At 42.0% G+C, this 22,855-nt stretch overlaps 1 protein-coding gene across 6 annotated transcripts in view; it reads left to right on the top strand.

Moving 5' to 3' along the window:
* Positions 1-22,855, top strand: part of LOC108135028 (zinc finger protein 704) — a 117,788-nt gene that overhangs the window by 38,759 nt on the left and 56,174 nt on the right. For 5 of the 6 annotated variants that reach the window (XM_017255561.2, XM_017255560.2, XM_017255564.2 and 2 more), the window contains one exon: positions 20,172-20,353. In XM_017255561.2, coding sequence (XP_017111050.1) covers positions 20,172-20,353 — 182 coding nt within the window. Of the gene's footprint in view, positions 1-18,832; positions 19,554-20,171; positions 20,354-22,855 lie in introns of those variants that run through there. The other variant, XM_017255562.2, reaches the window with a different exon arrangement.

Raw genomic sequence — 22,855 nt, 5'->3', positions numbered from 1 at the left:
GTTTGGCCAGGCATTGATTAATGAGCTGCGTCCGCCTGGTGGCATTGACTTTGATGTGGCAACGATATATAGAAGTATTTCCCGCCGAGTGCAGCTCAATATCAAAGTCATACGTACACACCTTACCCGGTTTGCATGTTGTTCGCGATCGACAAGCGGCTGATTAGCCTCGAACACGCCGAGGATACCACAAATATGGCAGCCAGCTTGTCGACCATATCACGATGTGGCAACACAATTGCCAATGCAGTGATCGCAACAAGGAAATATGGATGTTCATTCTGGCGTTTTGTTCGCAAATCAGCTTAGCAGATCTCTCGGTTCTAATACTGATCTGCGGGTGAAGTTCACCTGCGGGCAGCAATTACCTTGATGATCACTCTGTTGATCCTTAACTCCGTTAGCTGATTTGTATTCCAAACGATGTTGGCCACAAGCTTATCTTTTAGTTTAACGAAAAGAAAATATTGAAGTCTAGTTTACTAGGCAAAAGCCTTAATTTTAAACCATTTAGCAGTAACTCTAAGAGAACATAATTTATATAAAGTCTTTTCTCATATATTTTCCCTCGTAATTGTTTATGTGTTTGTTTTTTAAAATGCAATGGTTTTTTTATATTTTATTCAATTTATATTTATTTATTAATTGGTTTCTTTTGCCATCCATCGTTTTGTATAACCTTCATTTTAGACAGTAGTTCTTTGTCATACAAGATTTTCTTAAAAGTCATTTAGTATAAGTTGTAAGAAAAAAACATTTAAATTTAAAACATAAAATAAAAACATTTAAAGCATACAAGAATTTTGTTAGGAAATCTCCACTCTCAGCCAAGTGAATGTTCCCATCGCATCCCAAATCCATCACTTTTAATTCGAGTCACTTAATTCCCACTTAATAAATATTAAACAGAGTTAACCTTATTTGGGCACAGGCGATCAAAGCGAGAGCCACACAAATTGTTTGTGACTAATTTACACAATGAAAGGTCATTGTTTCCACTTCAATTAGCCTTTTACTCGGCGGCTAAAACAGAAGCGCTTGCACTGGCTGTTGTTTTTTGGCCCGGCCGCTGACCAAATCGGAGTGCGTTTAATGCTCGATGTGTCTCGTCGACTTGATGACTCGCATCTCGCCTCTCGACTCTCGAATTTCGAATCTCGACTGCCGACTGTTTACTGTTGACTGTTGACAATCGGACAACTTGAGCCGACACTCAGTGGAGTCGGCGGACTTATGACAACAAAGTAGCCAAGAGTTGCAGCGGATTGCATAAAATGCCAAATTGTCTGGCCCAAAGAGCAGCTAACAGCTAACAACAAACGAGGAATGGCCAAATTTGGAGCTGCCAAGTGGAAAATGCAAGCCGAGCTTCAAGCCAGCTGGTTTTGGTTTATGGCCGGTTCAGACCGGCCGGCTTGCAAGCTGACTGGCTGGCTAGCTGGCTAACTGGCTAACTGGCTGACCAAAATTGGCCAACAACTCGAACTCTGGCTGCATGCAACAAAGTCAGCCTGCTATCCATTTAATTGCCACTAAAATGTCACAGCGGGCAAATTAAACGGTTTTATTATGACGGCAACTAATTCGAAGCAGTCACACACCAACACACCAAGACGCCAAAAGGCAAGAAAATAAGAGCCCAAAAACCAGACTTCTCGGGCGGAGGCAAGTGCACACAGGCGTCGTAAAATTAAATTTAATCCGCATGAAAGTGGCTTTGCCTGTTGGCTCTTTCACCTTTGGCCACACCCACTTTGCCTGGCTTTCCTGCCTTCTTGCTTGTGTCCCGCTCGTAAGCCGCCTGCTGCCAACTTGCAGCCGTGTTTATTTATTTGCCAACTCATTTAAGCAAATGACCAGGCCAAGACAGCGTCCGTTCCGATCGCGATAAGTCCACCATATACGAGCACTGTGCATGCACACACTCGGCGGATGGCATTCAACTCTTGATAAATTTATGTCCGATCCCCATGTGGGCCGATTGTTCCTGGATTCGCAGTTGCTTGTTGGTGTGATTTCATACCCTAGTGGGGGGTACTTAAAATATTTATTTTCAATTTACCAAAAGCTGCATTGTTTTTACACTTTTTTAAATATTATATTCTTAGAATAACATTTATTTACCTACAAAAGTAGGTAAATTTCTTAGAATTAATTGCAAATTATCAAAAGCTTAAACCCACATAGTTTTTCACATAAAATAAAAGTCTACTCGCTTTTTTTAATGTACTACATTTATTATTAATCAAAATATTATTATCTAAGCTACTTTTTTACGCACTTTTAAATACCCTGTAAATTTGCTAGAGTATTTCCAATTTCGGCCCTAAAATTGCCTGCTCTCATACATATGTTTTCTTAACTTTTTTTTTTTGGTAGCTGCTTATCGGCTTGTCGTCTGCTTAAAGTGTTAAAACATTTTTTTCCGACTGCTGCAAAAGCGAAGAAATAAAAATGACTTGAGCAGCTACTTGAGCGGCTTTTGTTCCCTTTTGTTTGAGTAAACGCCGCATTTGGGTTAATTTTTGTTTTGTTACTCGTGTCGCTTTTTTATTTTCAGCGCATAATTAATTTAACATGCACTTTGAATAACCCGAATCGGGCATCTTTCAAGTGGCACTCGAGTGAATCAATCTTGAGATTTCGGTACGCTCTTGAGGCTTGTTGAGACATTTTTGAGCGGCGCATGGCGCATGGAAATCATTTAGGGCGAATTTATCATCGAAAGCCTTGAAACGACGGGAGCCTTTGAATGGCATCATTTAGTCATGAGCTTGCATCGCAACTTTATTAAGCCCTCCATTAGGCTGTCTCACAGCTAACTTACAAGCTTACAAGTGCCTCAAAGTGCATTAATGGCTGGGTAAATAGAAGAGAATTAATCCCGCCTGGCTGGCCATCAGCCATCAGCCATCAACATAAAATCGGCTTTGAAAGATATTAACAAGCGCTATTTGGCTAATTCATTCGTTTGGTGGCGGCAGGCCTTCATGGCTAATTAAATGGCTCAAAGTGATTCAAGAGAAGGTTAATGTGTGGGTGTCGGCATTTGTCGTGGGGCAACATCAAACACATACTCACATGCAGCTGCAGCCGATCGGCATATGTAAATGCTGTATTCGCTTAATGGCCGACGCCCACACAGAATGCCGAAAATATGTGACACATTTAGATACATTTTATACGAAAAGTAAAATGAAAAACTCATTCGAAAGTAGTTCAGGGCAACAAAGTGAGCAAATTACTCAATTATAATTCCGTTTGGCTGCTCAAAAATAATTTTGTTGTATTGCAGGAAAACGAAAACACGTCTCAAGACCAATCCCCCCACCCCACACTCACACTCACACTCCATTTGCCATTAGTTGTGGCACAATAAAATTGCCCGCTGGCAAAAAGTGAGGCAATTAAGCAAATTGGAAAATTGCACTTTTTCCACTTTTTCCCCGTTCCGTGCAATGTTGGTAAGTGTTGGTAATGCCAAGATATGCATCGACAAGGGCGCGAACACCGATGACGACAGATGCTCGGGGTATATTATGGCAAAAACCCTGCCCTTCTGCAACTACGAAATACTTAGCCACATCCCATGTCTGATGTTCAAGTGCCACACGATGGAGCAGACATGAAAAGCCCAAAACTGGCAAATAAAAGAAAAACTTATAAATTAATCAGGCGTCGCAAATATGCAAAGCTGGATTTCCCCTACGGTTTTTTTTTCTGCTATTTACACTCGTGCTTTGCGGCCTGCATAAAATTTACTGCAAAATTTATGTGGCAAGCGGGCAAAACGGTAAACGAAAAAGTTAAACTGCCGCGCCTGCGCGGTTTTCGCTTTTCGGTTTTTAAGCTTTTAGCTGTTTCATTTGTGTTTCTTGACTGGATTTGGAGTTTGGGTTCTGGGAGTGGCGCCCATTTGGCCCGGGTGTCGCTGAGGCCAAGCGTATCGTTTTGGAAACAATTTTCGTTGTTTCAGTTTTGGTTTCAGTTTCAGTTTTTGTTCATTTCATTTTTCATTTTCCATAGCTGCGGCTTAAAGACCCAAATGCTGACAGCCAAATGGATGGCTAAGGCTAGACCTTGTCCCGCTCACTCGATTCTCGAGATATGCTTTATTACTCCTATTTATATATAGGTATATTTATAGGTATGTATGTACATTACATAATTGCGGCCCTGGCTGCCTGATTGAATTGGAATGGAACGCAAGTCAAGAGTTCAGAAATATCGTTTATTAGTTGCGAGTTCTCCAATTGTTACCCAATTCGTAATTTGAACTTCACAGTCGAACTGTGGCCCAACTGTGTCTGTGTCGCCTTGCCCTTTGGCCCTCTTCTCTAATTGAATCCAAAGTTTTTCCATTAACCCACTCCCCCGGTGAAATGTAAAACAAATCGCCAAACTGACAGCGGAAAGAGGAAAATTTCTGTAGACTTTTCCATCGCCGTTTTCCTTCTGATGCGTGAGTTGCATAAACAAGACCCGGCTGTTATTGTTTCTGTTTCTGGTTCCTTTTATTTTTTATTGTTGCTGCTGTGGTTGGCTGGCTGATTGCCCCAACTGCTTCAACCTGCCTGGCAGTTAGTTGCTTAACGCTTCGACAGTTTTTTTCTCTTGCAGCCAGCCAAAGTTGACCTCATTCCCAAAAAAAAAAAAAAAAAAAAAAAAAAAAATTGGGGGAAGCAAATTAGTGTAGACCGGGAGCTAATGACAATGTGTAATAGTAAATGACTTATAAATATGAAGCGGGGTCGCTTGTCTTGGATTTCCAAACCAATTATCATGACTTACAAATGTCAAGTTGGCTTTTCTTTTCGAAAATGCCACACAAAGAGTGACAAAGTGGGCGTGGCTGGAGTATATACTTCCCTAGCCCCCCGATCCGCACGTTCCGCCATCGAAGTGCAAAGATCAAATAGTAAAGCGACCGCGAGTGAAACAGCAGCCCAAGTTAACTGTCAACTGGCCGTAATTAATTGCCGGCCACGGCTACAACAAGTTGACTGCAGCCGGGTCTTAACTCTTTGCCACCGGTCCAAAGTCGGACTCTTTATGCGGCAGATGTGCTCGTAAAGATTTCCTCATTGTTGGACGTGTGCATAAAAAGCACTCAAGGAATTTTCACCTGAGAAGGGGAACGGCGGTTTCGTAAAGGAAATAAAATCTTGGGGAAAACTATGTCACTTGACATACGAACTTTAAAAAATATAATGATATGCGCTCTACGAACTTATATAAAAGTGGTGTTTTAAGTGATTCTTTTAAGTTTTTCAAAGTTGGCATAGAAAATTACAAAATAAAAGATTAAGAAGAGAAAATGTTGGGATAAAGCCTCAACGTGTATTGTTAGTTCTTAGTGTTGATCATAAATATTTCTTAAGTTGGCTAAAAGCCACCCCCATTTGCACCCCAATTTAATCGAATTCGAAAATGGGAATACTGGCAATCCGATCAAGTTGTATCATTTCACGAGGGCGATTGACAATTGCGCATTTCGAATTTAGATGCGCTGTCGATGCATCTGCAATCGAATGCCAGCTGACGATTAGAGAGACGACTAGTAACGACAATGAGCAATTAAGTCGCTTATATTGAGCTAATTAGAAATAAAGCACAAAAGACACGAACAATTGTCTGAGATTCTGCGCAAAAAAATAGCGAAAAGTGTAAAAAGATTGCCAGCGATTTGCGGCTTCAAGTGCACGCAGCTGTGCGAAAAATGCAAAAATTGAGATTAATGTCAGGCTCCAAGATCGGAGGGTTGGCTAAATGTGGGACGTGCCAAAGTCGCGATTTGCGAATGACACGTGTGCGGTGATAGTGATAGCAGCAATAGCAGCATTGACTGCATCACAAACCGGCCAAACAAAGCCACTGCCACAAAAGAGTTAAGGCCAAGAAAAGGGAACGCAACTGAATGCGTTGCGCTAAATGGCATAAAAGATAGCGATAGCTGGCTGGCTAATCGGGCCAAAAAGCACACTGTGTGTTGACTGTTGAGTGTTGGGTGTTGACTGTGTTCAATGCAACAAGCACGTGAGGCCCGATAACCGCTCTGCCAGCGGAAGTTGGGCCTGTTTTGGCCTTTGTTGGCTTGCTGGCTTGTTATTGGCCTGCACTGCCTGGTGGCACTCGGCACTGGCTGATAAGGCCGGGCCAAAAATATTACGAAACACTCGAACCGCCTGATAAGCGCCTCAGTTGCTAACTTTGCTAACTGCTGTTGGCCAGCCAGCGCACTGCCAATTGAGCAAAACTTTCTGCCGACCAGATATGCAGGTGCAAATGATGCAATTACACGATTGCAAAACCAATGTCGCTGACAGCAAAAACGTTTTTATTGTAACTTTTATTTTATTCGTTTTCTACCCGACTTAAATAATTTCAAAATGCTGAAATTTAAAATTTAACATTATTTGTACAAGTGGGAAATTTTAGATGTTTTCAAATTTTTTGAGTTTTTGCTATTAGAAAATAAAACCTTTTTTACTTTGTTAGATTATTAAAAATATTTTTAAAGCAATTGTATTATTTTACCTGCATTAAAAAATATAAATTACTTATCTAACTTTATCAGATTTTCAGTTATGATATTTAATATTTTTTTTAATAGCAATTGCTTATTATTTTATTTTATTTTTGTTCCACATGTTTTAAGTTGGTTTTCGTTTGAAACAAACCATATATCCCAAGCCTCTTTTCAAAATATAAATCTTCTTTCTGTCCATTAAATACCTCTTATGGTCCTGACTTTATTCCCAAATTAATTTCATATTTCCCCAAAGGTAAAGAGCACACTTATTTTCAAATTTCCATAAACAAAGGCATTACGGATAGATATGGCTTGACTCCACACACGATGTCGGGACGAAAGCGTGAAATTTAAATAAATGCACTTGAGGCCTTTGGAGCAGCCTTTCATCGATGTGCCGCCGGGCAAATGACCCCATTAACATTTCCACGCATATACGCGTGTATATGGGTACGGGGGAAAACCTGCTGCGGAAACCAACGCACTCGCAACTCCGCAAGGGAAACTCTCTTGGGTGCATTCTACCACGTGACTATTTTTAGGTATCTTTCCCCATTTTATTTCGGCGGCTTCCAACGAGTTTGAATAAATTAACAGCCTCGATGTGGTTCGGTCTCGAGTATTCGCCTTTAATTACATGCAGTTGTCTCGAAATTAAGTGGCTATCTGCCTGTGAGAGGCTCTCTAATTAGGCCGCTCGCAGCACCTGAACCTGTGTAAAATATTATGCCCCGACGGAGACAAAGATAAAGCCCAGTAAATACGAGTGGTCGGCACAGTGGCAAAGGCGCAAAAGAAGGAGCGTAATCATTGACTGCGGTCAGAATGCTTGAGAATTCCGGGGAAAAGGTGTTGAACGGCCGAAACATGGCCGTAGATACCTCTGTGTGTCTATGTGAGTCAAGTGTTTGGTTAAATATTCTTGCCTGGGTCAAAGGTCAATGGTACAAGTTCAGGTTGTTCCCGAACAACAATTTATCTGCCCAGAGGCACCTGCTGCAGCATTGTGTTTTGAGGAGTAAAATGCATATCAGTCCGAAAATTAAATATTAAACTTATTGAATTCTATAGTTGATAATGTTGATAAGGTTAAGATTTAAAAAAATATTTTGTGCCAAAGATAATGTATTCAATACTTAATAACAAATTAATTACATGACATAAATATTGTGATAACATTTTTTATGTTCAAAATAATATTAAAATCTGTATCTTTAAAAATATTACATTACAATGATGCCCATTTCTTTTGTTTGGATCAATGTCGTATATCTCTGCCAAAGGCTCGCTCCACTTGCCAGTTATTTATATCTGTATTTTGCTCAATTGTCAAGGCGTATCTGCAAGATAAACAGCGGAAGGCCGGGTCGATACATGTTTGAGCTAGCGGTAACAGTTTGAGCAAATAAACAGCCGCAAATCCACCTGCGTATTGACCACAAGAGCCCACACACACAACACACACACTAGACACTCGCTGTGTTTGCCTGTATTTATTCGCACCGAACGCAAATATTTCCGCATTCGAAATGCAAACGCAGCCTTCACTATTTTGCTTGCCTGCTCCTCTGGTGATTTCTGATCGTTTAGTGCTGCTCGTTAGTTTTGACAACTTAACTATTTTTGTTTGTTTTGTTTGTCTCTATCTGCGCGTGTGCAGCCGTATTCTCGAATGAAAACTTTTCGCCCTGCCTGCATTCAGATTCATTCACCTGTGGAATCTGATGTTTTCACCAACTTCTCTTGTTTGCCAGACGGAGTTGTTGTTTATGGCTTATTGGCTACCGTTTTGGCCCGGCCATTGTGGTTGCCGTTGCCGTAACTTTGTTGCATTACTTTCACTTTTTTCGCACGGCAACAAAAGTCGGCGATTTCTTCTCCCACTTCTTGGCTGAAAGTGGGAGCAACTTGGCTTTTATGCAACAACTTAAACAATCCAACTGCTTTATGGCGGCAATTGTTGCCAGTTTGTGGGGCCGAGTCGCGATTTGTGGCTTACAGGTGTTTACCTTTACCGGCATCATAAGCAAAATCAACAACAACAACAGCAAAAGCAACAGCCGGCAACAGCTGTTGGTTGGGCAAAATAAAAAAAAGAAAAAAAAAAAAAAGCTATGGGGCACATTTACAATCGCCGGGATTCCTGCTGTGGCAATTTAAATGCAGCATTTGTTGCCACGCTTTATTGAACAGTTAAACAGCGTTTTAACCCACTTTTTTCTGCTCTCCATCGTTGCCGGTTCGCATATTGCAATGTGCTGATTAGGTAAAGCCATGGATGCTTAGTAAGTTCGCTTATCCAGTTAGCTGGCAAGTAAATGAAATCCGAGTACTTCCTTATTGTCTATAGTCTATAGTTTGTGGGTTCGTTAGACTGCCATTTGATTGCGTTAGGAATCAGCTTTCAATTATATTGTTGGGCAACTGCTGGCGAGTTCACAAGCCTCACTGCTCGGTTAGAGTTTTTTGATGCGACGCGGAGCGGGGAGATTCCTTAATTAAACTTTAGTTTCCACGAGCCGGCTTTAAGTTATTTCCAACAAGTGCCAGTGCCAGTGCCCCATGCCGCATGCCCCATGCCGCATGCCCCATGCCGCATGCCTTTCGGCATATCATGGCAAATGGACAACAATTTGAAAAGTTTCCAAAGCCGCCCCATCGCTCGCATCTTGGCAATTTTCAAAGAGTGCAAATACTTCGACAAGGCAAGAGAGATAACAACAAATGCCAATCATTGTTTGCGTAGCTCATCAGCAGCTGTTTGCCGCTCGCTGGCTGCACAGGCGCAGATACGCCGCATCCATGAGATACTTTTATTTTACTTTGCTTTATTTTACTCAACTTTACTTTGTTTTGTTTCACTATGTTTGCCTTGGCCGCTCGGCCACTTGAAAGTGTTAAACTAGTGTGAAGTCCGAGCTTCAGTTGAGATATACATACAAATAATGGGGAGGAAGCGGGCGGCTTAGGAACAGAGCTATTTTGCCGCCCCGCAGATCAGTTTGTTTATTTACTGATGCAAAAACTTGATTACGATTTCCTGGCCTAGAGATATTTTCAATCAAGTTATGCAAGCATGAAAGTTGAGTTTTTAAAACATTTATCTGGGGAGGGATAGCAGTAAACTCTTATGATACTAAAGTGTATGAGATTTTCAAATGGTTTTGTTGGTTGTGAACTCAACCAATAAAGCTATGTATATTTTGTTGTCCAAATAATGATTTCTTGTTTTGAATTTTTTTTTCAAACAAAATAACCATAAATGCGAATAAAGTCCTACTGTTTTCCGTTTTAAATTTATGTTTATAAACTTTATTTTCTATAACACTCCTAAACTTTTACGTTTCAGCTATGAATTATTTGCTTTTCCATATATTATAAATCAAGCAAACTATCACAAGCTGAAACCAAACTTTGTGCCAAACGAAAAATTATGCAATTTAAATGTTCCCCAGCTGCCACATTAATGAAGCTGTTTAAATGTGTATATATAGTTTGGCTTTATATCTTTGGCACATTTAGCGCATAAAAAGACTCAACTCGGTTTCCTTCACTTTAGTCTCTAAGGTCTTTTGTAGTTTTTGGTTTTGGCTTTTGCGCTTTTTTATACTACATTTTGCATTTGGTTTTGCGTTTTATGCTAATACCGAGACGTGCAAAAATTCGCACTTTCCAACTCGTTTGGCATGCCAAATTCTCATGCCCATTCCAAAAAGGCAAACTTTTGCATTGTGGCTTCGTAGTTTGCGAATTTTATAAGTTTCTGCACCACAGCGGCGGCGAACGGCCCAAATATCAATTAAGGCCATAGCCGTAGCCGTAGCCGTAGCAATAGCCATAGCCATGTTTTCACTTTCCGTTTGGCAAGTGGGTCACCGAGACGCACAGAAAAGAATGCCGGGAAAATCTTCTCAGCGCATATATACACATGTATGTATAGTACATTTGTGTGGCTGACGATGACCCACTTGCCGCTTGGTTGGCCAAAATCATATAAACCATAAATTTGCGGCATCTAATCGCATGGCAAACAAGTTAATTTGCAACTCCGCCGGCAGCCAACTGGGACAGGCCACACCTGCGAAACGAGCAACGTGCAACGTGCAACATGCCCCATGTTTTATGCCGTATGCCGCATGCTCCATGACTCAGATCCCGCGCAGCTGCGTAAGTTTCCGGGTTAATGCTAATGCTAATTCAGTGCCGAGCCTCATTGTTCCCATTGTTCTGGCCAGAGATGCAATTGCCCAGCCGGAGATAGCGGATGCAGGCGAAATGTCAAAAGTGAAGCCACATAATAACGCTGGCGGGTTGACTTTTCCGTCTATCCATATGAGTGGTAGTGGTAGCGAATGGCCAAATGCTCTTCGGACCGCCTTGGCATAGTTCTCGTTCTCGTTCTCGTTCTCGCCAAGCCCGAGCCCGAGCATAATTGCACAGCACCACGAGTTGGCCCAGATCGAGGCTCATAACTCCATTGCTGCGGCTAACTCGTATCTGTATATAGGCAAATACACGATAATGACACGTCTGCGAGCTCAGCATTTGTCATGTCCCTGTGTATTTTGTGGCTTATCAAATGGCCAATTTGGAAATCATTAAGTTTTACGGCTCCATTCCAATGAAGCCAACTAAAATACAAGCCGGCAAACAAATAAACACATGTAATCGCGTGCTCTCCACACGTCAAAAAGAAATACAAATTATGGCTAATCGCTGCCGCAGGATAATGCAACTGGATGCCGAAAGCATCGCCACTTCTAATTCGCCATTTCCTGCCGCGTAATTGTGCCTTTTTTCGAAAAAAAAAAATAAAATCTGACTGAGCTGCGTGTTGGCAGCGAATAAAATGACTGCAGTTACAGTTAACGGCATCTAATAGATACTTTGCCACCTTGGCATTAACAGATGCAAACAAGTAGTAAAAAGCAGCCACACAGCAGGGTAAATTGAAAAATCAAGAACAGACTTATTGTTTTCGATTGGATTGATTAAAAAGGAGAGCAAAGTTACTCATACGCCCGGTGTACTCGCAATGCGTGGCATTGAGGTCATAGGTACTTTCCCAGCCCTTGCCCACTTTCTGTACTCAAGTGGCTCGTTATTTTTCTCACTGCACTTTCACCAATGCCCCACTGGTTTATTAATTACCCAAATGCATTCTGCCATTAGTCAGCCGCAAGTGCAACAAGCTGGGGTCGTCTTATGCTGGCCATCGATTTGAGTTCGACCCGCCAATCGGTTAATTAAAATCTCCCACTTTTTGCCACCTGCTATCAGACCAAAATCCAAGACCGTGCCTAAGAGATGTTGCCAAAGAGCCCGAGGCGCGATTTCAAGCCATTGTGAAACTTCATGGAGCCGTGGCGAATGGGGAGCCACCCGCAAATCTTTCACCTGCCACAACTTCGTCTGGCCACGCCCACTGGTGTACCCATATTACAGCCCTCGCCCCCGCGACGGCAAATTACCTGGGCTACAAATTGAGCGCAAACGCATAATTAATTCCACAGTGCCAGCAATGGTGGAGGAAAAATGGGAAAAAATTAAGTTAATGTTTTGAAATCAGCAGGTAGCCGGCTAGAGTCGACTATAGCGGCGGTGGAGACACACAGGCAGTCGTACACATAACGGTAATTGTGCGGCGGGGCAACAACACAGTAGCAATCGGCAGTGGCATGCCCCCAGCGTTTCCAACATTTCCAGCTACCACATTCGATTTTCAACCGCCCAACAACTGACGAACATCAATCTGGCACTTGAAATGGATTTATCTTTAAGACTTTTGAAAGCAAGTGAATAGTGGGAACTAGGAATGGCAGAAACTTCGATATATGATTACAATTTCAACGATATTTAGCACGACTTTTGATATTTTTTTTGGCTAAAAATATAAAGTGATTTGTGCAAACAACTACAAAAAAGGGGTTTTGTATTTAAAAGCTCGTATTAAATATTATATTATTATATTATATATTATATTATATTATTATATACCAAAAATATATTGCTTTTCAAAGCATCGTGGATTATATTATTTAATACAAATCCCTATTAAATTAAATCATCTCTCAGTAAAGTCAATATATTTCAACTTATTTATATTTCAATTATTTTTATTTTTTTATTAAAAGACATAATATTTGTGATTTATGGTGCTCACTACTGATAATTTTCATCTTCTTGTTGCATCCCTATTGAGAATCGACTGTCATCGAATGGATTATGGATTCGAGGTCTTGACAACTCAATCGCCTAGCCTCGAGTTGCAATCGAGTACTCCATCATCTTGCGACCACTTTGGCAATTAACCGTTAATGCAAATGCGTCTATGGCCCCCAGACACGCTCTCCTGGCCAAAATGTGCGAACAACGCCATCGACTCAACACGAGTGGAATTTGAATTTGAATTTCAATTCGATTTTGATGGTGGATGGTTGATGGTGGAGCCAATGCCGCTGGCGTTTCTCGCTGAAAGTTTCTCGCACCTGCGCAACTTACTTCGATGACTTGCCAGCTTGTCTGCTCACCTGGCGGAGCACCACCCCCTCCACCTCCACCTCCACCTGCTCCTCCTTCTCCTCTAATTTTCAACTCCCAAATGCTCGACCAACTTGCGTTTCATAATACCCATGAAAGCCGAGACGCTGCTGCCTTGGTTTTTGTTTCACTTTTTCGGTTTTTTACTTTCACTCGCCAGTTGCCAGTTGCTTGTAGCTTTTTGCTGGTTGCTTGTGGCTCGGGGACTACAAAGTCTCATTGGTTTTGGTCAGATTTCGTGGAGTGCTCGACGGCGATCAAGAAATCAAATTCAATTTCATTGTTGCACCACCAATCTCAGCCACCCCTTTGAAAAAAAGGGGGGCTTTCTAAACTGGTAAAACAAATTCGATTCGCTTTGATTGAAATTGTGAGGCATTTAAAATTGTTTTGGGTCACAATTATACAAATACTCCTCCGATTTCCCTCGTCTGTTTTTCTATTCGCTGCACTTTCGTTTTCCGCTTCTATCCGCTGCAATTACGCCGCAATTACATTTATGTTTATGTTTTTGATTTTGATTTTCAGCTGTCTGGCCAACAAAAAAATACTGAAAACTAAAATCACAATTGCCAGCGAAATTAACCGTTAGCCATGTTACGTACGTGCTACTTGGAAACTCTTAGATCGGAGTTTCAAGTGCCTTTTTCCGCTGGCCACATTTTCATTTTGCTTTTGGGAAAGTCGTCTGCTGGCATGGAAAACGAATTATGCAGCAATAGCCTAATTGAGCTTTTATTTCTGCGCACGTACAGATCTCGGTCATGTGTCAATTTCCGCGCCCCCTGTTTGCATAATGTGCACAGTGTTCAACTTGAACTAAGCCCCAATCAGCGGGTGGCCCAACTGCCACCCGCCGATCTGAGATCTCAGTTTAACGATAGGTGATCAATGTTTGCCACACTGGAAATAGCTAGGGGGGTTTAATAATCGAGACCCAAATTTCGACCAAGAAAGTCATTATATATATTTGGAAACATATTCTGAGCCTCATTTCTATAAATTAAAATATAATTTAATTCTTATTTTGAGGTGCCACATCAGCAAATCTTTCGCTAGTCCTGAGTAAATTTGTTTAACCTCTTTTAAAATTTCCAAAAATCTCAGTATTAAATGAGTTTTAGGTGATGGTTTTTTAAGGTGTATCTGCAACTTGCATCATGTTTTAAACCTGACCAGGCGAACAGCAATTGCGAAAGTGAATCGAATTGGAAATATTCGCATGTTTGGGTCAGAAATCGCTGATCAGTATTATATAATGACCCACAAAGTTTCTTTAATGACTTTTCTGGCTGCGGTTGTTGTTGTTTGTCGATTCAAACTTCAGTCGCATCTGCGATCTAATAAAGCATAACCAACCGAGTCTCCATTAGACAGCTCAGACTGTTTCGCATTATGCTCGAAATGGGTTAAGTGGCTTTCAATTTAGACACAGCGAACACAAAAATGCGAACATATTCAATTCCATTTGCCCTGACTTGCTGAATGAGTCAAATGAGATTGGCGAAGTCGGGACGGGGGAAATTGGGGCGTTTTGGCCACGCCCTTGTGAACAAAAACGCTTCCGGCAGCCAATATGTATATGAATAACACATCGACATTGAGTCACCCACATGCTCCGATGCGATGTGCGATCCAAAGAAAATTTGTCATTCAATTACAATTCCTGCCCGGCTGCTCTTTCCATTCCGATTTCCGATTTCCAATTCCATTTGCCCATTGATTTCAAGTTGAAGCGCAATTGCAGGCCGAAGTTGCATGATTGGGAGACATGGCGAGTTACGTAAATTCTGATACCGCCATGTCTGTGCTTAGCCTTTCCAAAGGTAAATAAATAAAATAAAACAACGCCAGACGCGAGGCGAATGTTCCGTTTTCGAAACGCGTCAAATGACAATGGGAGAATTTATTATCGTTCAGCGCTCCACAGCTGACTCAGCCAGCCGGTCGGTCGATGATCGGTGGTTATATGTTAGGCCGTATACACCCGATATACACAAATGTGTGTTGTAGTCCATATTTCCCCATATTGGCGGCGAGTGTCAAAAATGCCAGGCGTTGAGCGTTAAGCGGCATTTTGTGCACCAATGCAACAATGGAGGCTGCCTAATCCACAGACAATTAACCCAAATTGCACTGCTCAAGTCAGTTTGGCACGTGGGCAACTCTCGCGTGTTCTTGCGAAAATTGCAGCAGCCGGGGACAGCGATCACACTGAGAGAAAAACACTCAGAACGTTAAATAAGTCAAAGAACTGAAAAAAAAATAATTTCATTATGTTTTATTAAGGTCTATATAAAAATCATTGCTAAGATATTTAAATTCAATTTTTTAAAGCGGATCTCAATTGAACCTCAAGTATCCACTGGAAAAAGCCAAAATGTACATTTTTTGGCTAATGAGCCAGGTTGGTAAAAGAAAGTCATAAACATTAAAATACTTTCCAGTGCAGCGGGGATAATTGCACAAGACGACGTCGTCATTGGCGGCAGCTGGCAACAGACATCGGTCGACTGGCATTTGAAAGTCTTTGAGTTGCTGCAGTTAGCTCACATAAAAATTGCCTCGGCCCAAGGTAATGGGCAATTAGCTGCAGCAACCTTCTGGGCCAACATGGGCTAGTCAAACAAATGAGGCAAGCGGAAAACAAACTCCGGAGTGCGCCTGTCATGGATACTGCAATTTGCTGCCCAGTCACAGATACTCGCCGATACAGATACAGATACAGATAGCCTTTAATTGGGTTTAACTGGCTGTCAATGGCGGTAGCCAGCTGGCGGGGGGTGCTCACTGCCCGGGGGTGCACTTTGGCATTATGGCAGCCAGGGGTGCATGATCATCGGGGCAATGAGTGATCAAAGTTATGGGCTGGAGTCGGCTTTGCAGCAGGGGTGCTTCTATTGGAAGCCATAAATTTATCGGGGGTCACAGTCGTCGTTTCAGATATTGTCTTTCTATATAATTGTCCTTGCTTTGAATGGGTTTAGAAATTCATATGGACATTTTGTCCAAAAGGCCAAAAAAACCAAAATGTAGACCAGTTTTCTGTTTTTATTTGAATACTTATATGTTATCGAATCTCTTTTTTCGCATTTTATGTATAGAAATGTCCCAAGCGACCAACTTATTCTTATGTTTAAATGGTTTAACATTTTCTGCTTGTATTGTGTTAAATATAAAATAAGAATATCAGATTCACAAAGTGTAGATTTATGATCAATTGCACTTTTTGCCGCAGGTCCCTCGAAATAAAAAGTATTTGCTTATCCAATCGGTATACCTATATTAGCTCAGTTTTCGTACATTGATTCAGTTTTTTTTTAAATATAAGTAAGTTAACTAATTCTTTTTTTGCAAACATTTGAACTCCTCCGCAATGCAAATATTTGCCAACCCCGCAATCGATACCCCATAATTAGCCCCACTTCCGACACATTTTTGACTACCAGACGAGAGACCCCAATTCGAATTCCAAATCACGGTTCGATCGGATTGCCAAAACTTGAGCTCATTTCGACTCATTTCGCCACCGAAGGCAAACGGAGAATATTTACGACTATCTGTGAAATTCGCATGCGTCTCAGGTTTCCGGCACGCGTTCACGCATTTCAAAGTGATCAAAAATAAAGGCGGGGATCGCAGGGGAAGTTGGACACGTTTTCCTGATAAACATAATGAGGCTGGACGGAAGGGGAGTGACAAATTTCGGCGCATGCGCGCAGGCGGATACAAGTCGTATCTTACAGATACTGTATCTCTCAATTTTTGTTTACTCAGTGTAATTTGTTATCCACCCTTTTGTGTCCCGCCCCTGCGGTCTGGTCATCCTTATCTGGACACCTTATCAGTGCACCACATATGACTCTGTCTGCGGTGGAATGGCAAGCGTAATCGTTGAACTCCGAGCGGTATTCCCAGGCTGAAACTTGCCCATATTTGTTGTTATTTTTGCTGTTTTTTTTTTTTTGGGGGGTTTTTGCGGCGAGGTAGCAAGGCCAGAGGGTGTCCCAGATAACTGGCTATCACCAATCGGCGCTATCAGCGCTGCTGGTCAGCATAATCAAGAACTCTTTGGCTTTGGCTATCCAGAACCGCATTTCACTCTCTAAACAAATATTTCGGTTTCGCTTAAAGTTAAAATTGGGGTCCCGCTTGGTTTTAATCTTCGTCTTGAAGCGAATGACAAACAAGTTCCCACTTTCACTTGAGCATGGCATGGCAGAAGACCCGATAACCCAGAACTGGTTGTGGGAACGACTTATTGCTGTTGTTGTTGCTGTTGCTGTTGTTGTTGCTAGGGCTCCGACCGCCAGACCGATGAGCAAACAGATTGTTCCGTGGAATTTTTGCAGCAGCTTTTCTCTGATAGGAAAATACCTTACTCAATACGGGGAATCGGGGTCAACCCACAGGAAAAACTATTCTTTAGAAACAGCAAATCTTTTCTAATGCCAAGCTGAGTTTCACAGTGAAATTCTCCCTCCTTCAAATTATATGTTTGAAACAGAGGGTGACTTAAAAAGTATAGAACTTCTTAATTCCCAAAAAATTTGTATCGTCATTGTACACTCTGTTCAAAGGAATTAGCATAGTGTATAAGAGGAATTTATGTAATGGAGATAATTATTTAGCAAGCAAAAGGTTCACTTCAAGATATACAATAAAAAAAACCCTTAACAAATGTATTAACATGCGATTAACGAGTATATTTATTTTGAAGTTATTCATGCTTTTCTGATCAACTGAAAACGATTGAACGATAAGTTATTGAATAATTAATAACTAAACCCTCAATTACAAAAGGCGGTCGTTAATTGAAAAATGATTGACAAATAATTCTATTTGAACCAACTACCAGATAAATGTTTGCAATGTATCTAAACATATAATAGTAAGTACAATAGTTATAACTCAAAAAGTACAATCGGAAAAAAAAGATATATGCTGGATAGTATTTTGAGTTAGACGAGTTCGACGTTTTTCTAGCCGCGGGAAGAGGTGTAATGAGCTAAATGTGCAAGTGCTTCATCAAGTTTTAGTATGTCTGCCATAAACACGGCATAAAGATGATGGCATTAGGTCCTAAACCCAGAGAAAATCCCCGACGAAGTGTAAAAATCCCAGCGGGAGCTGAGCTCAAAAAGCGCAAGCCAACAAACAGAAAGCCGTAAACAGTAAACATTGAAAAACACGGGTGAAATAGAGGGGAAAACTAAGCGTTTTCGTCATAGCGGACGGCGTCATAAACCAGTAGATATTTCTCTTAAGTCAAAGTTAATGGCTCTTAAATCAAAGTGAGATCGGAAAGACTTCTTTATACAAAGCCAGTTTTTGCGATACCTGCGGAAAAGCTCAAAGATACTGGCGATATCACTTGTATCTTTGAGTTACGTAAATCCGCTCTTTTTTGCGGGGGAGCAGAGCAGTGCGGAAAGAGTGAGCGGGCGAGTGCTTTTCCCCCGATTCGAGTGAAAGAGAGCGCGGCGGCGCAGTGCGGAAGAGATTAAGATACATAAACAAAACGGCAAAGCATGCGAAAAGGCAGCACAAAGCAGAGAAACAAAAACAAACGTCGGTGAGAAACCGGAAAATTGCCAATGCCAAATGGCCGCGAAAGAGAGCGCAGTCGCGCTTGAGAGAGAGTGAAAGAGCGAGCCGAGTGCAAGAGCCGAGGAGACACGAGCCGAGGCGAATGGCCACGAACAGACACGAAGCCCGGCGGCCGCGGCGATTTCAGCGCACAGAATCATTCTCGAAATCGCGCGCGAACCTTTCGCACCAGCAGACCGCAGATACAAAGATACAAAACCACAAGAAATTCGCAAGACCGAAAATCGCAAAAAATAGCAAGCCGAGAGTTTCCCCCGTTCACAAGAATAAAAGCGCCCAGGCAGCCACCGAAAAGTGCAAGTGAAGTGAGGGAGTGAAGTTACTGCCGAGTATAAAAGCGTATAAAAACAAATTAGGAACGAGGCCTAGTGGCCCAAATTCAGAAAGCAAGGCAAGAAAGCAAAGAAGATCAAGCGAAAATTTGAATAATTAAAAATAAACACGCGCCGTGTGAGAGAGTGTGAGTGTGCGTGCGGCGTATCCGTCAGATACGCGCCCGCTGACGTATTTTCCCCCGAATACCGTTATAGCCGCCAACGCTGCCGGCCGGCTTTTTGTGCCCAATTAACGCACATTCAACAAATTGCCAGGCGCGAAACAAAAAAAAACAAAAAACAAACTGTTACAGCGAAATCGGAATATCGAGTTAAGCCCAGTTTATCGGCCGTAATAAATCGCAAAAGAAAATTAAAACATTTACCTTTCGTCTCATTCAATTTCGCTGCGGTTCGTTGTGTTGCAGTGCAATAGAGGAAATAAAGAGAAAAGTTTAAAAATAAATATACAATATACAAATAACTGAATGCAGATGTTTGGCATAATACAAAACTATGAATTGCTGAGCGGCGAGATCTTGAAAATACGCGAAAAGGTGATTGCATAAGGATATATCTACAGCGCAACTGTTACCAAGTGACCTCATTCAAGGTTGCCCCAGCGGCATCAAAACAATATCCTATAGATATTGCAGTTTACTTGATTTCCCAATTAGCGCCCACGCGCGTCGAAAGTTTTTTATTTTTTTTGCATTTTTACATGGTTAATGTGGATATATAAGGAGGGCTTTACGGTGGTCTGTAATTAACCTTGAATCACTCATTTTAATTCCACTTTGTTTTTTGCCCCTGTGAACTTTAATTTAATTGGATTTCACTTCTCGGAAATTTTTACAACACTATTTTGCCTTTATCAAATCAAATTTCCAGGGAACCTGCCGCGGAATAGATACTGTTATTTAGAAGCATTCGACTTGCGTGACGGATGCAACAAAGTTAGATGCAGATACACCCAGGAAAATGTGTTCCATGTCGCCATTTGCTCAATTAGGAATCGCTTTAAAGTGCCCACACTGGGTCATTAATTTTTAATGGGATGCTCAATAAAGTTGTACACTTTAATTGTTTTTTTTTTTTGCGAGTGACTCACGACTTGCAGCGCCGATAAGCAGGCTGTCTGACTAACCCAAGTCTTGTTTTTTTTTCGCCCGCAGGAACCAACTGAGCTGAAGAAGCGCCTGGAGGAAGTGCGTCTGCTCGAATCGCGACGCTCCGCCCGCCTGGCAGATCAGGATCGCGACACAGACTTTGCCAGACTCGCCGACATGAGTGGCGAACGCCGCAGAACCACCACACACAGTATTGAGGTGCCATCGCAGCTCACGGCGCAGCACAAGTGAGTACTATATAATAGATGCACAAAGAATAAGCATTTTGGACTTTTTTAGACCCATACCTTCTTGATTATAACATAGTTTAAGCTTTAAAGTAATCTTTATAATAGTAATTTACCTTTTAAAATAAACAACAATATTTTAAAAGTGCTTAATTATGTCAATAAAAACTTCAATTCTAAAAAAAAATATCAATTGAACTTAAGTTCTTCTCTTTTACAAAGAAAAGATATTAAGTCTAGCAAATTGTACTCAAATGAATCGACTAGTCAGAACTTTGGGTATCTATATGTAAGATTACGTGTTTTGGCTTATACGTAGGTAACAAACCATTATATTCCCCACTACTTTTGCCGGTCGTACCCGGTTTTTATATTCGCATTTTATTCGTTCGTTTTGTGTTTTCGACTTTGACTGGCTTTTGCATAAATATGCAACGATTGGCGTCTGTGGAGACTGGGCCATATCAATAATTTATAAGTGGCGACAAATTAGCGGAACCGGCCACCAAGTCACGGACATCGTCCAATCCATGTATAATATCTATAATAAAATGGTGTCTCCGTCTTGTCGTTCGGTTGCGCCCTCCTCGGGCCACGCCCAACTGTTTAGCATAGACGCCGCTTTAACTGCACTTACATAAAGAGTTCTCACCACTACCGCCACCGCCACCGCCGCCCTCGACCTCGCCCCTTCCGTTTGGCCTCCACAGCGCTCCCTTCGGAGGGACGACAGCTGATTGCAAAATAATTCAAATTTTCAATTACCACCCGCTCAGACGTCGCGACGACTACGCCGAACTTAAGACGGCGGCGACGACAAAAAATACAAAATACGAAATACTAACATTTGATTACGAAGGCAAACAGTCGCGCCGGGTGTCATTGTCTAAGTAAATGCCCTAATAAGATGGGGGCTTTTTATTTAGAGCACCAAATAATACGATAGTTCATGTTATTTCCCAGAGTTTCAGTTGTCGATTTGTTACCATGAGAATATGATTATATATAATGGAAATGGGAAATAATGACGAATTTGAAATTTATCAAATTGGTTGCCAAATCAGTTTTGTTAAAAACTTGAGTATCTAATAGGGAACTTGGCATGTCAACGTATCACTTAGCCCCATTAATATCTCCACAAGTGCAGAGCATTAAATTTCCGACTTGCAATTGGAGCGATTGTCACTCGCCGCTGATGGTTGCGTATTCCATTTCAATTTCAATTGATAAGCCTCGCGCGCCGCAGTCGAAACTATTAGTCAAGTGTGCAAAAAGCAGCAACATCAGCGGCAGCGCCGAATGCCGGCCACGTTCTCAATTGATAATAAAAATAATAACAATAATAATCAAAATAAAGAAAGCAAAAAAGAGGAAAAGAGGGAACTGAAAACTGAAAACAAAAAGCCCAGGCAGGCGGTAAAATATGGCGCGTCATGTCCAGCCAAGGATGGAGAGGGGGGGTGTTAGCGGGGTAAAAGGCAGAAAAGTGGGGGTTGGGCGGCAGCGGGGCACTTCAATTGCGTCGCAAATGCCAGCTACCATCCCAAGTCGAAACTAAAAACAGCTGGAAAAACTTGAACTAAAGCTAGGCGGCAATGTTGCTGCTGTTGCTGTTGCTCCTGCAATGGTTGCTGCTAGTGTGGCAATTGTTGCAGTCCATGTTGCCGTTGTTGTTGCTGCTCTGAATGTTGCTCTGTTGCAATTGTAGCTGTTGTGCTGTTGTACTTCAAGCTGCTGCTATTGCTGCTCTAGCCGGCAAAAGAGGAGCAAAGTCAACAACGCTCCATTCTGTTTCTGTTTCATTGTGTCCGATGGTTGTAATAAAATTCAAATAAAATTCAATTGAGTTCAGCGCGAGTCGCTGGGCCAGTTTAATTTAATTAATTACAGTGAAAAGAGAGCGCGAGATGTGGCATGTGGCACATTAGGGGGGTCACCCTGTAGCTGTGTGAAACAGAAACCGAAACCGACACTGAATATTGCCGGCTTTGCCGGGTTTTGCCGCAATTTCAGTTAGTTTATCATTGCTCGGTGGCCCTCTGGTTTCATTTTTGTTATTGTTTCGAAACTCGCCCGCGAATGCGGAAGTATTTTTTCCCCCCACACTCACAGATACGCAAATAAGCTGTAAGCACAAAGCTCTCGTCGATTCGGTTGTGTGTGTGTGTGTGTGTGAGTGTCTATCGTCGCCATATTCTTTATGTTTTGATATGCCATCTGGAGAGCGAGAGGGAGACGGCACTAGGGGGAGGGGCACTCACACACACGTGTAATGATAACAACTCGCTCACCTTGCGCGGAGCGCCTCCCCAGCCACTCCCCTTCCTCCGCCGCCCACCGAGTGACACGCGCTTCTCGCGTAATGCGACGTAATATCAACCGGGCAACCCCCTTCCCCTTATAAAAACCCCCCGAGCGCCACCCACCTCCTCACCCCGCTAATCTGAAATGTGCTTTTCTCGCTTACGTGTGCGAGCGCTTCTTTCCAAACGGAATTTGGTT

This window comes from Drosophila elegans, unplaced genomic scaffold (genome assembly GCF_018152505.1).
Source record: "Drosophila elegans isolate 14027-0461.03 unplaced genomic scaffold, ASM1815250v1 contig_476, whole genome shotgun sequence".
NCBI lineage: Eukaryota > Metazoa > Arthropoda > Insecta > Diptera > Drosophilidae > Drosophila > Drosophila elegans.
The sequence above is the reverse complement of the archived record's forward strand: the minus strand, read 5'-3'. Positions and strand labels throughout refer to the sequence as shown.